At 43.9% G+C, this 13042-nt stretch overlaps 1 protein-coding gene and 1 long non-coding RNA gene across 10 annotated transcripts; one reads left to right on the top strand and one right to left on the bottom strand.

Annotated features, from left to right (window-relative positions):
- Positions 1–552: 552 nt before the first annotated feature.
- LOC123053094 (uncharacterized) lies at positions 553–8126 on the top strand. Of its 6 annotated transcripts, none has more exons than XR_006425396.1 (5): positions 553–1214; positions 1290–1401; positions 2332–2814; positions 3681–6805; positions 7578–8126. It is a non-coding gene; the product is annotated as an uncharacterized lncRNA (long non-coding RNA). The 6 variants fall into 6 exon arrangements; XR_006425394.1 differs by lacking the exon at positions 7578–8126 and having other exon boundaries at positions 2332–2411; positions 2541–2814; positions 3681–7065; XR_006425398.1 differs by lacking the exon at positions 7578–8126 and having other exon boundaries at positions 3681–4015; positions 6623–7065.
- Positions 8127–8612: 486 nt separating this feature from the next.
- Positions 8613–12562, bottom strand: LOC123053092 (uncharacterized). Of its 4 annotated transcripts, none has more exons than XM_044476489.1 (3): positions 11875–12562; positions 11073–11171; positions 8613–10336 (listed from the first exon to the last, which is right to left on the bottom strand). In XM_044476489.1, exon 3 carries the CDS (start codon positions 10281–10283, stop codon positions 9276–9278), a length of 1008 nt encoding a protein of 335 aa, XP_044332424.1. In that variant the 5' UTR covers positions 10284–10336; positions 11073–11171; positions 11875–12562; the 3' UTR covers positions 8613–9275. The 4 variants fall into 4 exon arrangements, with proteins under 4 accessions (XP_044332424.1, XP_044332422.1, XP_044332423.1 ...); XM_044476487.1 differs by having other exon boundaries at positions 8613–10883; positions 11875–12561; XM_044476488.1 differs by having other exon boundaries at positions 11073–12561.
- Between the last annotated feature and the right edge of the window lie 480 nt (positions 12563–13042).

Below are 13042 nucleotides of genomic sequence, written 5' to 3'. Positions count from 1 at the left end.
TCCCATGACGATGTGCTTTTCATCATAAGCACAACGCAGGTGCTCGCTACAGAGTAAACGGTGAAGAATGAGTCCTCTTCCTCGTGTGTTGGTGATGGGTGCCAGCAGTTTTATACCTACTAATGAAAGGGCTATTGCTTCTTATCACCGTAATTTCGTCCGTTTTTCGTCCGTCGTCCTCCGTCCACTTCGCTCATATTTTTTTCTATATCCAAGGTGGTACTAATCTATCTATCTATACCTTGAAAACCTTTTCGTTAGTCTGCCCGTCCGCTGCTTTTTCCGCTGAGAAAATTCATGTGTTGCTCGGCTGGACCTGCGACCATCAACTGGGCCATGTCTACTTGGGCCTTCAGCTCCTGCCCCGCTAGCGTAATCAGAAAAGATTCATGTGTTTGCATCATCAAATCTCTACTTTTAATGGACGAGTTGGTTGAATAGTCCCCCCATTTTCGTCTGGTTTTTTTCGACTGGTTTTTTTTCAACCGGTTTTTTTCGTCTTCGCTTCCCCCGTGCGAACGAACAAAAAACCCGCTCCTCTCCATTCCCGTCCCCCCTCCACCATGTACAACATCCCTTCGCCGCCGCCCCGTCTCTGATCTCCCTGCCGCCGACCCTTGCCGCCGCCCTGTCTCCGATCTCCCTGCCACTGACCCTTGTTGCCGCCCCGTCTTTGATCCCAAGGAAATCATGCCCCTGCCCCTCTCCCTCTCGTGGTCTCGCAGCTCTCTCCTCTCGAACACAACTCTAGGGTTCCATCGCCGCCAGGACGCCTACGGGATCCAGAGAAGGATCAAGACAGTGGCGACGGTCGCAAGGCTCCCCTTCAAGTCGAGCAAAACCTACCCCCTCCCGGTCCTCTCGTTCATCTCTCTCTTTTGAAACGTCGGCGGCGGGTGGTGGCATCATTGGCGGCGGCGGCAAATCAGGTAGAATCCATCCCTCTCTCCCTAAGCATGATGTTCTCGTCGTCTCTCTAGCGCTACAAAACCACAGGGGGCGGCGACCTGAGGGCGTGGGCTTCTGTGCGCTGGGGTGGTTTTGCGGCGGTGGCCGGAGGAGGCATATGACTGGCGGGCTGAAGTCACGGCGTGATGCGGTGATGGCGTCGGCGATGCCGATGTCTGGATCTCACATGGTAACAGCTTGGGGAGGTCATCCAGCTCGGGCGTGTAGCAAAAACCGGCCGGTGCTAGCTTCTGTGTCTTATGTCGGTAGAGCTCAACAACACTACGTCTCCCTTCTCTCTTTTATCTTCTTTGTACTGAATTGACCCCTCTTTGTTGCAGAAATTTCACGGCAACCAGGAGTAACAATATTTTTGATTAATTGGGGATACGGTGATGTTCAGGTGACATGGAACATGCTGAGATTTGGACTTCAATCCTTGATTGTGCACGGGTATGCATGCTTCATACCCATGCTGGAAACAAATTTTCATTTTCAAACTGAGTAATGATACTATAACTACCGACATGTAGATTTATGCTCCATGTAGTATATTACTGGTCCATTATAGCTAGATTCAGTTCACCATTTGCAAGATCATATTCCACTATATAGAGACTAAATATTGTTTCATTTAGCTGTTAGTCCATCTATGTAGCTCATTCAGTTCTCTGAAACCTGGGGAGATTAATCCAAAGCTGAACCAGGAACCACACGTCGATTAGAGTTGTGGCAGTGGCAGATTCACCTTCCCTTTGTGCCTCGTTGGACACAACAAGGGGTGGGTGTCCCATCTCCAGTGCGAAATTGTACTATGGTAACACCTTGTGTTGTTCAGCTTGGAATTGGATACTCGATGCTGTGTTGCCCCAAATTAGCAGCTCGTTGTTACTTTGTAATCACGAATAATTTTCTTTGTTGTGAGTAATTGTGCATTGCGATGGGCTCTTCATTTTGTTATCGAATGTTGCAGACTATTATTGGCTTCTCAATGCTGATCTGTGATGCCCAGTTGCCCACTGATGGTATATGTTATGTCGTGCTCAAAATAGTCGGGGTAATATCTATGCTTATGTTGCGTTTGTACAGGAACAACCAAGGTTGTTGTAGTAATAAAATGAGCCCGATGTTGTCTACTGATCATTGTATATTGGATGGGCAAGTAGGGGTTTTTTTCTCATCTTAGTCCTATAACTTCGTTTGTCTACTCTATTGTCATTTACACGCTTCCTTTTATGCCACATTGGGGAATATTCCTTTTATGCCATAGTTTTCTGTTGGAAGACTTCTATTTCTCCCATTACAGGGGTGCTAGGCTATGTAAGCAACGACACTATAATTTTTATTGATCTGAATCTTCGGGCTCTATTTTCAAATTTTCAGCTACCAACGCTTGATCGGGACCTCTCCCAAGACAACGGATACACTGTTTGGAAAGGATCGTGAAAGTGACATGTGTCATGGTGAGGCCAGTTTCCATTCCGCATGTTGCCTTATTTTCTTCTATATCCGCAATTTGCTTCCATGTTCTATATTTTTGTGAGGAAATTTTAAATCATTTTGTATTCTCGTCAATGTTGATCTATGGCAAGAGTCTGGTTCATCGCAACATCGGTGTTGTTTGGTTCTTCTTTTCTCCAAGCATGGTTCTGGCTCGGCAGTGGTAGTAGTTGTGGCTATGGAGATCAAGAACAATGGGAATGAATGGTGTGACATCGGTGATGATGTAGCTAAAGGAGAGGGTAAACAGACATGATGTGTTTCTGACTAATGGGCTGCAGGGTTGGCATAAGGGAACTATTGTTATGCCTTGTGAGGTCCGACGACGGTGACCGGATGACTTGAGCAAAGCTGTGAAAAAATCAGGTATGTTTTCCACCAAACTCAAGTTGTTATGTCCAAATGCATGGCTTTCTGAATAAATGCAGACAATATGTTTACTCATTGTCAAAATCTTTGTACCTCTATGCCTACAGCCTACAACCTGAGCCACTCGACGACCAGTCTGCAAGTAGATGTTACAAATATAGATGCAAATATGTTAATTCTAACGTGGCATCGAATTCCTAATAATTCGTACCTGAATAACATTGTGATTTATTCGCTATCTTACTATCGTATCTGCCTCAAGCACAACCGAATGCATCTATTTCCGATGAGGCCAACTATCCAAAATCCTCCCACCATCTTAAATTCATTTATGATTTTTTGTTAAAGACTTTGTTCTATGTAGATACTGAAATTAGCACCGCCAAACTTAACTTTTGGACTCTCCTTTCCGTATAGAACTTGGCTGGCCTTAACTTTCAGTTTTTGTCATAATTATGGGCTTTCTTGTGTTTGTTTGTGCATGGTTGCTTCTGGTGATCCGTAATCCCATTGGTGTTGCTGCTTGTAATTTAACTTGTACTGATCCATGCCAACTGCATAATTATTTACTAGCTTGGTTTGTTAAAGACCATTAGTTTTTTAAAGGCCATTAATTAGCTAGCTTGGTTTTGATTTTGGACTTGTATCCTTTAGCTAGCTCGCATTTCCTAGACATCATATTTGGCGCTTCTCTCATCATTTAGAAAAGCGAGAGAATAATGACATGCATACATGAAGGCTATCTCCCATATTGTTAGATCTAGAGTTTATTCTACAAATGGTTTACTCCTTTATTATTCTGTTGGATTTGCCAGTACATTTACTTATGCAATTGGGAAGCGAAAACTAAAGTTCAATTCCAGTTTTTTTTTCCAGAAACATAAAACAGTGACATACAATATAATGCATCAGCGGAAGAGGAGGAGGAGGCATATGAAGCTGAGAGAGGTGACGGGGAGCACAAGAAACTGCTCCCGCTGCAAGAGAGGGAGCCATGCCAATAGTCAGTTGTGGGCTTGTGGCGCTGGTCGCGACCGCCGCATCACCAACCATGATCGTCCAGGCTGTGGCATGGGGGTCATGCTTGCTGCTTGCGCGGCGATTCCCCCATCGTGATGATAAGGCGACTCGCGACTCCCCAGCCCCGATGATAAGGCTTCATCCATTCAATTTTGACTCTGTAGACAACTAGCTTTTGGTAAGTGCAGCATGCTCAAGTTTACTTTGTAGCTATTTTCGTGTTCTGCATTTTAGTGGTACAAGATTGTGTTGCTCAATCTTGGCCTAGAGGTGCTCCCATTTTAGGCCAAACACATTTTATTCTGAAACCATTGCATCGTTTGCTGAAATGCTTCAAGGTGGTTTTACTATGACAGTATAACCATGCTTGTAATGCCAGCGTGGCTTGAGAGGTCGGCTAATTCAGTAGGCTTATTCAATGGCGAATAGGTCCATGTATTAGATAGGATCAACAAGAGTTGGCTGGCAGCTGCTATGTATATGTTATGGATCAGAGGCAGTTAATCTGTCTTTGCCCCCCTTTTTTTAATTCAAGCCCTTAAGATTATGCTCTTAAATGCATACACATGACTTACTTCCAGATTTAACAAGACTGCATTCTACAATGAGCTATATAGCTGATGTTGATCATAATCAGTATGTGTACAGAGCAGTTTTAAGATTTCCTGTTTTCTTGATATTGAATACCAATTGCGCACTATGTGTATTTGTAGCATATTGCAGACTTGCAGTGAAGTAGTGCCTGCTATACATGAGATGTACCTTATTTTTAGATAACTTTTCTTAAAATTAAAAATACTAAATGCACATGTTTCTATCAATTTATTGGTACTCGATGACTTCCTTATCCAGGTTGTGATTTGCTATACAATTTCATACATGTTAGAAGGTACATATGAGATAGAGTAAAGTTGATTATATATGGGATATAGTCTAGAAAATTATAAGGCGTCATATGCAAGTTGTCTGAAAAATCTTAGGAATGCATTGACTTTGGCCGAACACGGGGCAAGAAATGAACGTGATGCCTGATAGTTATCGTCGTTGCACCTTTGCATCTGCTTCTATTTTGTTGCAATATCCTGCATTGAATGAGGGCTGTTACCATGCACATGTTTGCGATGCAGGTTCCAACACTACCACAAAGCTTGGTTAAGCCATGGGTCACTTATTGATAAATGTAGTTGAAGTCTATTATTTTGCAAAATGAAATATATATTCTTGGTTTAATGATTTAGTACATATTGTTTCAAAACTGCTTACGTTGATTTTTGTGCTAAGGTTGAGATAACTAGGTAATTATCTAGCCATGTCAGTAACATAATGTGCCTTGAGTATTCAAACGTGATAATACAAATTTCGCAACTTGATATTTAATTCTTGCAAGGAATAATGTTGTTTGCACGATTAACGAGATACTTGAGTCACTTCACAAAATGTTACTCCCTCCGTTCAAAATAGATGACCCAACTTTGTACTAACTTTGATACAAAGTTGGGTCATCTATTTTGGAACGGAGGGAGTACGTCTTTGGAGGCGTTCACAGGGAAGGCTACTGGTGTTGGCATCGCTGTTGCCAGTTATAAACTAAATGATCTTTAGCGTAATGGAATGTTATCAACTCTTGTGGTGAACACTAATGACCTTTAGTGTTGCATAGTGAGTATGAGATTGGGCCTCCCGTCTTTGGTAGAAAATTTGTTCCTGTCCGTCTAAGTTGTAGAGGGTGCATATATTGCTTATTATTGGCATTAATTGCATTGTGCTTCCCTTCTTTGGTGGAAATTCACTTTATGTCCATTGCCTAATTTGTAAAAAAAACGTAGAATGCTATTGGCATAATTACTTTTCCTCGAGAGCAGAGTTTCTGAAGTGTATGGAGACGAGAAAGGTATGTGCTACCATATCCTGGTCATCAAGAGTAAATATGTGTGTGTGGTTTTCACGCAAGTCATTGTTCTGAAGTGTCTTTGCAACTTCAGATTGTGATTTTAGTGTTGCTATTTCTTACATGTTAGAGGGCACACATTATTTTTCACATTCCATCTTTGCAAAGGAGTAGTTGTTATCTACAATCAGATAATGTAAGAAATGAAAGATTTGTTTGTCTTAGCATCAAAATGTTAAATATTAAAATATGCATGACATCATATTCAATACACATATCCGAATTATGCCAAATTTGTTTGATCAGTGCAAAATTGCATATGCTATTTTTTTTGTTATTCCGTGCCAACACATGTGTGGCGGATATAGGCGGTGTGCTATTTAATGCATTGTTATTTAGTTGGCCGGTAATAAGTTGTAAAAAGCATCCTCCTTCAAGAGCCAAATTTCTGTAAAATTTAGAGTGAATAAATCTTTGTTCTATATACATGTAATGCTTGTCAGCAACTTTTAGTTTCTTTTACCGGGAGTGTTAGTTTCTTTTACAATTTAGAAATGGTTGTTTTTTTATTTCTTCTCATGAGATCAGAGTTCATTGGTTTGTTTGTTCCTTTTTATCAGTCATCTACCATGGAATGTTCTATATAAGTTTTTTGTCCAAAGAGATATTTTCTCTCATGTGCTTTAATCATATGCACACATGGTTGCGCGTGCAGTATTAAAACCAGTCAATCATTCCTTTTTATGATGAATTTAAGAGTTCTTATCTTGAAAGTAGTCTTAAAACATCTATTTTCTTTTTAGACTAAATTTTTTAATTGTAGGGTCTATGCCAATGATGTGATGCTTACATGTTCTATGATGTTTTTCCAACACACCGTCCATGGTTGCTTGACAGGAAACAGAGAAGTGGCCGGATGGGCAATCAACTCATCTGTTGATTGGATTGGGGGGTGGCATGAACAAAGTAAAGGTGAAGAAAGCAGGCTTGGACGCTAGGTGGCGGCACCAACAGGGGAAGTGTCAGGCGTGAACCAAACATCTATGGCTTGTTGCTTTGAGTCTTGCCGGTCTAGGCAAGGTTAGCTCTTGTCACGATGCAATGATCAACCTCTAAAAAATTCTTGCTTACATGTCTTTTAGTACTATTTTCCCCATGGTCCATCTGTATATGTCAATTCCATGATGCGGTGATTTTGATATTTTTTCTTAAAATCTTTACTTATTAGTTGTGGATATCTTCTCTAGAAATAACAAAAGTATAATATAGGCAAGAATAAGTATCAGAACTAACGCCATGGTGCTCATGTAAGTCTAGCAGTGGATTAAAAAGTTTACAATGTGAAGTCATTTTTGTTTGTTGTACAGATTATAATCATTAATTTGTGTGATCCAGAAGTTCGAAAAGTTATCTTAGCCTGTACAAAGGTTAAAATTTCAATTTAATGTTTAAGCTTCTAGGATGTTTACTGTAGCTGCCGAACGTTAACACTGAGCAAAATTGAGCTGAGCCAAAAATTAAGTTTTGAGTCGAGGGAAAGGGGTTTGTGTGTGAGAGAGAAAAGAGACAGGGTGAGACTGAGAGAAGGTGGGGGAGAGAGATGGAGGGTAGTAGACACAAAGAGATGTGCATTGTATTCATATATGTGCAATTGAAAAAGAAAAATTGAAAGGCCCGTGACAATGCACGGGCGTTCTACTAGTTGTATAAGTAACGGACTCATGCAATCAATCGGGAAAGACCCGGTTCTCTGCGTCGATATAAACTAGAGCACCTGACTCCACGATCAAATTGCCCGAACCTCTCTTCCCGGACCGCGTCTCATCCATCTCTCCCTTTCTCTTTCCTCCAGAGACTAGGGTTCGTCGATCGGCTCGGCTTGACTGCCGTCGCGAGTCCCCGCAAGCGCAGATCCTTCCTCGACTGCAACCGGGGCAAGCACGATCCCTAACGTGCGCGAAGGAACGATCGAGCTCCATGGCCAAGCGCTGCATCGGTATAGAGCCGCAGACTAGAGGTGGTGGTGAACCATGAGCGCTTCGTGGATTCATCGCGTCCTATGCTGGTCTCGATGTGGAGGAGGAACACTCACCCAGGATCGACGTCCAGCATGATGATGATGACGACAAATAGTGCCAGAACCTGGGAACAGATGAGGACGAGCAGAGGGCCAGTAGCATTGGCCGAACCGACTTACTAAAGGCCGCCTACGAGCCAATCAAAGCCACCTCCAAGGCCCAATTATTGCTCTTCTTCTCCAACTACGAGTGGTCCTCTACAAGTTTTACATGGATATTGGCAGATAAATACGTCGTATAGTGCCCCTGAGTGTCTTGATTCTCATCCATGCTGGATGCAGTTGTTTGTTTACATATAGTATATCCATGTGCCTGTTAATCTCCGTCGAAAGTTGTGATCAGTTCTACTTTGTGCAACGATCTGCCGAGGGCGAGGCAATGTGGAGCGATGGAGGTAGTGGTATGCCATGTTCCTACAATCCTATGGTAAGCCCGTGTCGATCTCGTCGGCACGGAGCCGCCGTAGACTGTTCGCCGGCGCCACGACGAGGAGGCAGATAACAGCCACCACTGGAGCAGCTAAAACCGTGCCCTCTCCAGCCATCAAGCTGGAACTCTCTCCAACCCCAAACTTCCATCAGGTACTTGTGAAAGAATGGCGTTGCGTGCTTATGTCGTGGTGTTGATCGACGTCTCTTTGACCTTAGGAGCATGCATGCTCGGAGTGGACGACAACTTCATCATCATCTCATCCTATTTTGGTTTGTCCTCTACACGTGTATGCAAGGAGGTGACGGCAAGTACTTGACGGTGGAAGCTTTATTATCTGCTTTTGTTTTATTTTTGTCTCTGCATACACACAGTACGTATCTCCTGATGTATGCAATGGTGTAAATCATGCAGGTTTGATATACATACGCCCGTCCTCAAAAACGGCTGGTGAGTTTGTAGAGATTGGTTTTTAGCTCAGGGTGTCCCTACACCCTCATGAACAGTAACTTCAAAAGATAGAAAACAAATATTAAATAAAATCTGAAACTTCATTTTTTTTGGTGAAATAAATCTGAAACTTCATGACATCAAATATGCTCAAACTTTACAAACTTGCAAGTTTGATGCATAAATTCACGAGCAGATTTCTTTTTAAGTTTGATGCAGAAAAAACATTCAAATAAGATGGAAGATTGATTTGGGCTTTGCTTTTATTCGCATTTGAGGTGACGGGAAAAGAAGGAGAAACCGAGAAGGAGAGATGATTCAAGCCTAGGCCATTGAGTGCTTTGTGTTGAAGTAGAAGGTGTGGACCTGCTTGGGGTGGGGGAGGGGTTGATGCATACTTATGGGCTTACAATTAAATTAGGTTTCTGTTCGTCCGTCGTCGCGGCTGTTTTGCAAAAAGTCCTTCTACTTTTTGGTAATGCAACCCGCAATCCTTTTATAAGTGGATCTGACAAAACGTTTCATTTTTACAAAAAGGGCCCTGCTGTTTAGTATATTCAACCCGCAGTCCATACGTCTGGTTCAGGATCGGATCAACGCGCGGCGGCACGAGCGGCTGGGGGCGGCTCCATGCAGAAGGGCGGCGGCGGATGGAGCTTGAAGGGGACGGATCCATGCACGGAAGGTGCTTGGGAGGCGGATCCAGAGGCCGGCAGCGAGGCGGGGGTCACCGGTGACGACGAGCAAGGCCGGCGGCGAGGCTTCCCGGGCGCATCCATGGCATCAGCGGGTCCTGGGGAGAAAGAAGACAGGGAGGTGAGGCCGTGAGGGAGAGAAGAAGGGAGAAAGGAGGGGAGGTGGGGCGATCTAGGCAGGAGCTCGCCGGAGCTGGGCGACGGAGGACGGGCGCGGGAGACAGAAGGATCCAGCGCTACGGCTCGAAGTTCTTGCAGGTGGAGGCGGGCCTCATGGCTGGCACTCCTGTGCCGCCTTGGCCTCGGCCTACTCTTCGCCCGCCCTGCTTGCCGCCTCCGACTCTTTCCACACCTCCATCGCCATTGACGTCGCCGGGCTGGAGTACACTCATTCCTGGCTAAAGTGGCTCCAAGAGGATGACCAACAGTGGCGGGGCAGCACCGTTGGAATAGCCGGAGAAAAAGCAATGTCATGGGAGCCAGCGGTGGTGAAGCTTTTGCTGCTTTGAAGTTGCGTTCTTCACAGAACACGGCAGTTTGTGGCGGCAACCATGGTGTGAGTCGCGACTCGCGACCAGGTCCAGGACAACGGCAGCACAAGGCTTCGGCGAGCAGCAGCATGCGGCGCCAACGAGCAAGAGCAGTAGCAGCGGCAGCCCGTAGCGGTGGTGGGCGTCGGGGAGAAGCAGCTACTGCCCAAGTGGAAGCGGGTGCACCTGCCAGAGAATGCACCAGCGGCACCAACGAGCAAGAGCAGTAGCAGCGGCAGCCCGTAGCGGTGGTGGGCGTCAGGGAGAAGCAGCTACTGCCCAAGTGGAAGCGGGTACACCTGCCAGAGAATGCACCAGCGGCGCCTGGTGATGGACATGGTCTACTCCCCATATCTCTGAACCCCTTGGCGTTCATCAGGGTAGCCAGGCATGCCTTTGATTGCTGCTTTCGACGAAATCAACAACTTCCTGCCATGGTTTGATACAGGTAATCAAGTGGATGGCCGGTTTTGGGTTCAGGAGTAGCCGCAAGATTGCAATGTATTGTGAAACAGGTGTTAAGGTAATTCCAATAATAATTAGGCGTAGACTTTCTGTTGATGTGATTTCAATCATAATTGCACAACCATGTTTATATTAACCAAAGAGATTAAAGAGTACCACAAAGTGACAGAACAGATCACATATATTCAAGAGAAACTTACTCCAAGATTAGACAATAGGAAAACAGGATCAGATCAAATTAATTTTTTATCTGATTCTAAAACGATTCTAATGCTCAAACCTAGACTACTGATAGTTATTACACATATAGTTCAACTGTGAAGCAACAACACTACCAAAGAAACAAAACTAAAAAATATACGGACACTAAAACATTGAGAAGAAGAATTTTAACTGTTGTGCTGGCCATGGGCGCCAGTAGCCGGAGGAGGTACAATACGGAGGAGAAGGAGCACAAGAGGGAGAGGTGGAAGGAAGGGAAGGGCCAGCGGGCGTGGCATAGTCCAATTCCCTGTGGTAGATAATTCAAAATGAAAAAACAAGTCGTAACTGCCTATATATAAAATATCATGCCACACTAAAGCAAATTCATCATCCATCTATTAGCGGCCTGATGAGTTAACTAAGTTTCCCATTAACACAGTAAGATCTCACAAATTTAATATTCTGCTAAGCATACCGAGAGGGGCAGAACGCGTACCTCATCTGTTTATTTGAAGAGATTTCTGAGACCGTTGAATAGCAACAGAGCTTTAAGCTCACTGCCGGCCCTCATGTCCCTCAACCTCCTACACAATATCTGCAAGAAATCAACGGAACGAAATGTGAGACGCCATGGAATAACCGCGTGACGTACAGCAAGACTCACACACTGGCTGAATGTAGGCAACCACAATCACCACCACATGGTGCGAGCCAAGTGCAAACAAGTGCTCTGAACCTCAAAATGTAGAGTGTTATTCACATACTAGCACTGGAAATTCACAAGTCTATCTCAAACAACAGAGGAATAAACAGCATAGCATTGAGCTCTTTTGGATTCATTGAGGCCTAGCCCCACGTCCCATTTGGTTTCCTCATCACCTGAACAGCCTTCTCTTTTTTTCCTTATCCCCAGTGCACATCACGCAGCAGCACCTACATGAGGAAACCGCACTAGGGAAACGGGAAGAAAAGCAAATCGAACCAAACTGAACAAGGGGCAGCGGCACAAAGAGGAGAAGAGGGACGATACATGGAAATTTCAAGGCATTAATAAACAAGACTATATGCGTCATTGGATATAAGTACGCAATTCAGGGCAAATTCCATTGACAACATACTTGACTAAAGGAAACCACATAGTTTTGCAAGCAGATATTAACTTTGTTGCAGGTTATTGTAGCCCTATGCTTTTAAAAAAATTGACAGGATCTGCTTGTTTGTTTTTAACTGAATGTTTAAGACAGTGGTCATATGAAGTTATCCTACAACAACAACATAGTTGACCAAAGGAAACCTACATGTCTTTAAAAATCTAAACATTCACATGACTCAACTCCAAGCACAGGAATCTTCCTCTGTTCTTTAGAACTCTGTAACATACAAATCCATGTGAAACTAATTAGATGTGAAGGAAGAAAAACCAGACAGATTTCAGAAGACATAGAACTTATTAGATGAATGCCTAGATGGATGCAGACTGCGTCGACGCCGAGGAGGCCAGACTGCTGGAGCACCGCGCCTGCTTGGCCTTGAGGATGTGCTCGTCCATCCAAGTCCGGTCGGCGGCGGACGACAGCAAGGGGGCAGGCAGGAGGAGAGAAGCGGAAGCGACTTGAGCGACAGCTGCGAGCTGTTGAGGAACCGCTGGGTAAGGCGCTCGGAGGTGGAGGGGGAGGGGCGAGAAGGTGAGCGCCCGCCATGGTTGGAGAATGGGGATTAGAAGCTGAGTAGGGAGAGGTAAGTGCCTGTTTGGTTGGCAGCCAAATTTGCTAGCCTACGCCAAAATTTTGGTAGCCAGCTAGTTTCCTGCGCCAACGCCAGGGTAGATTCGTGGCGGCGAATTTCATTGCCAATTTTTTGGCTCGCCCGCGATTTGGCGTGGCTGGCCTGAGCGCCATCCAAACAGCCCCTAAGAGACGACGGTGTTTTTTCCTCTGGTTGTTGGATAAATGCACATGTGTCTGAAGTGGCGACTAACATCCAGGTGTCTGCAAGAGGCATAGCGACCACTCTGAAGTAGCTTTTTTTTTAGCAAACGACACTGAGCTAGCTGCTACCAAAATAACACATCCACTCTCAATGGATCAAACACAAAAAATAGTGCAAAATAAATAAGACATGAAATATAATATTAAAAAAATGTCCGTCACAATAAAAATAATTCCATTTTAAAAAATATTTTGAAAATATAAAAACAACTACTCAAAGTAAAAAAAATCATGTTTTACTGGACAATAAAAAAATAAAATTGATACTTTTTAATAGGATGAAATGAAAATGAGGATCTGAAATAGGTCATGACAAACATTGTTAGGGTACGTCCAAATTAGAAAGTCCAAAAAGAAATACTCAGTGTAACCTTATTTCTAATGTTTCCAACGCATAAACATAGTTTTAAAATATGTGAAAAAAATATGTTTGTACTTTTTAAAACAATTAAAAATTACCGCAAAAAACACTACTAAC

Source organism: Triticum aestivum, chromosome 2D (genome assembly GCF_018294505.1).
Source record: "Triticum aestivum cultivar Chinese Spring chromosome 2D, IWGSC CS RefSeq v2.1, whole genome shotgun sequence".
Lineage (NCBI taxonomy): Eukaryota > Viridiplantae > Streptophyta > Magnoliopsida > Poales > Poaceae > Triticum > Triticum aestivum.
The sequence above is the reverse complement of the archived record's forward strand: the minus strand, read 5'-3'. Positions and strand labels throughout refer to the sequence as shown.

Bases quoted from the DNA above. Each gene is read 5' to 3' on its own strand.
- LOC123053092 (XM_044476489.1), bottom strand. From the start codon at position 10,283: ATGAACGCCAAGGGGTTCAGAGATATGGGGAGTAGACCATGTCCATCA.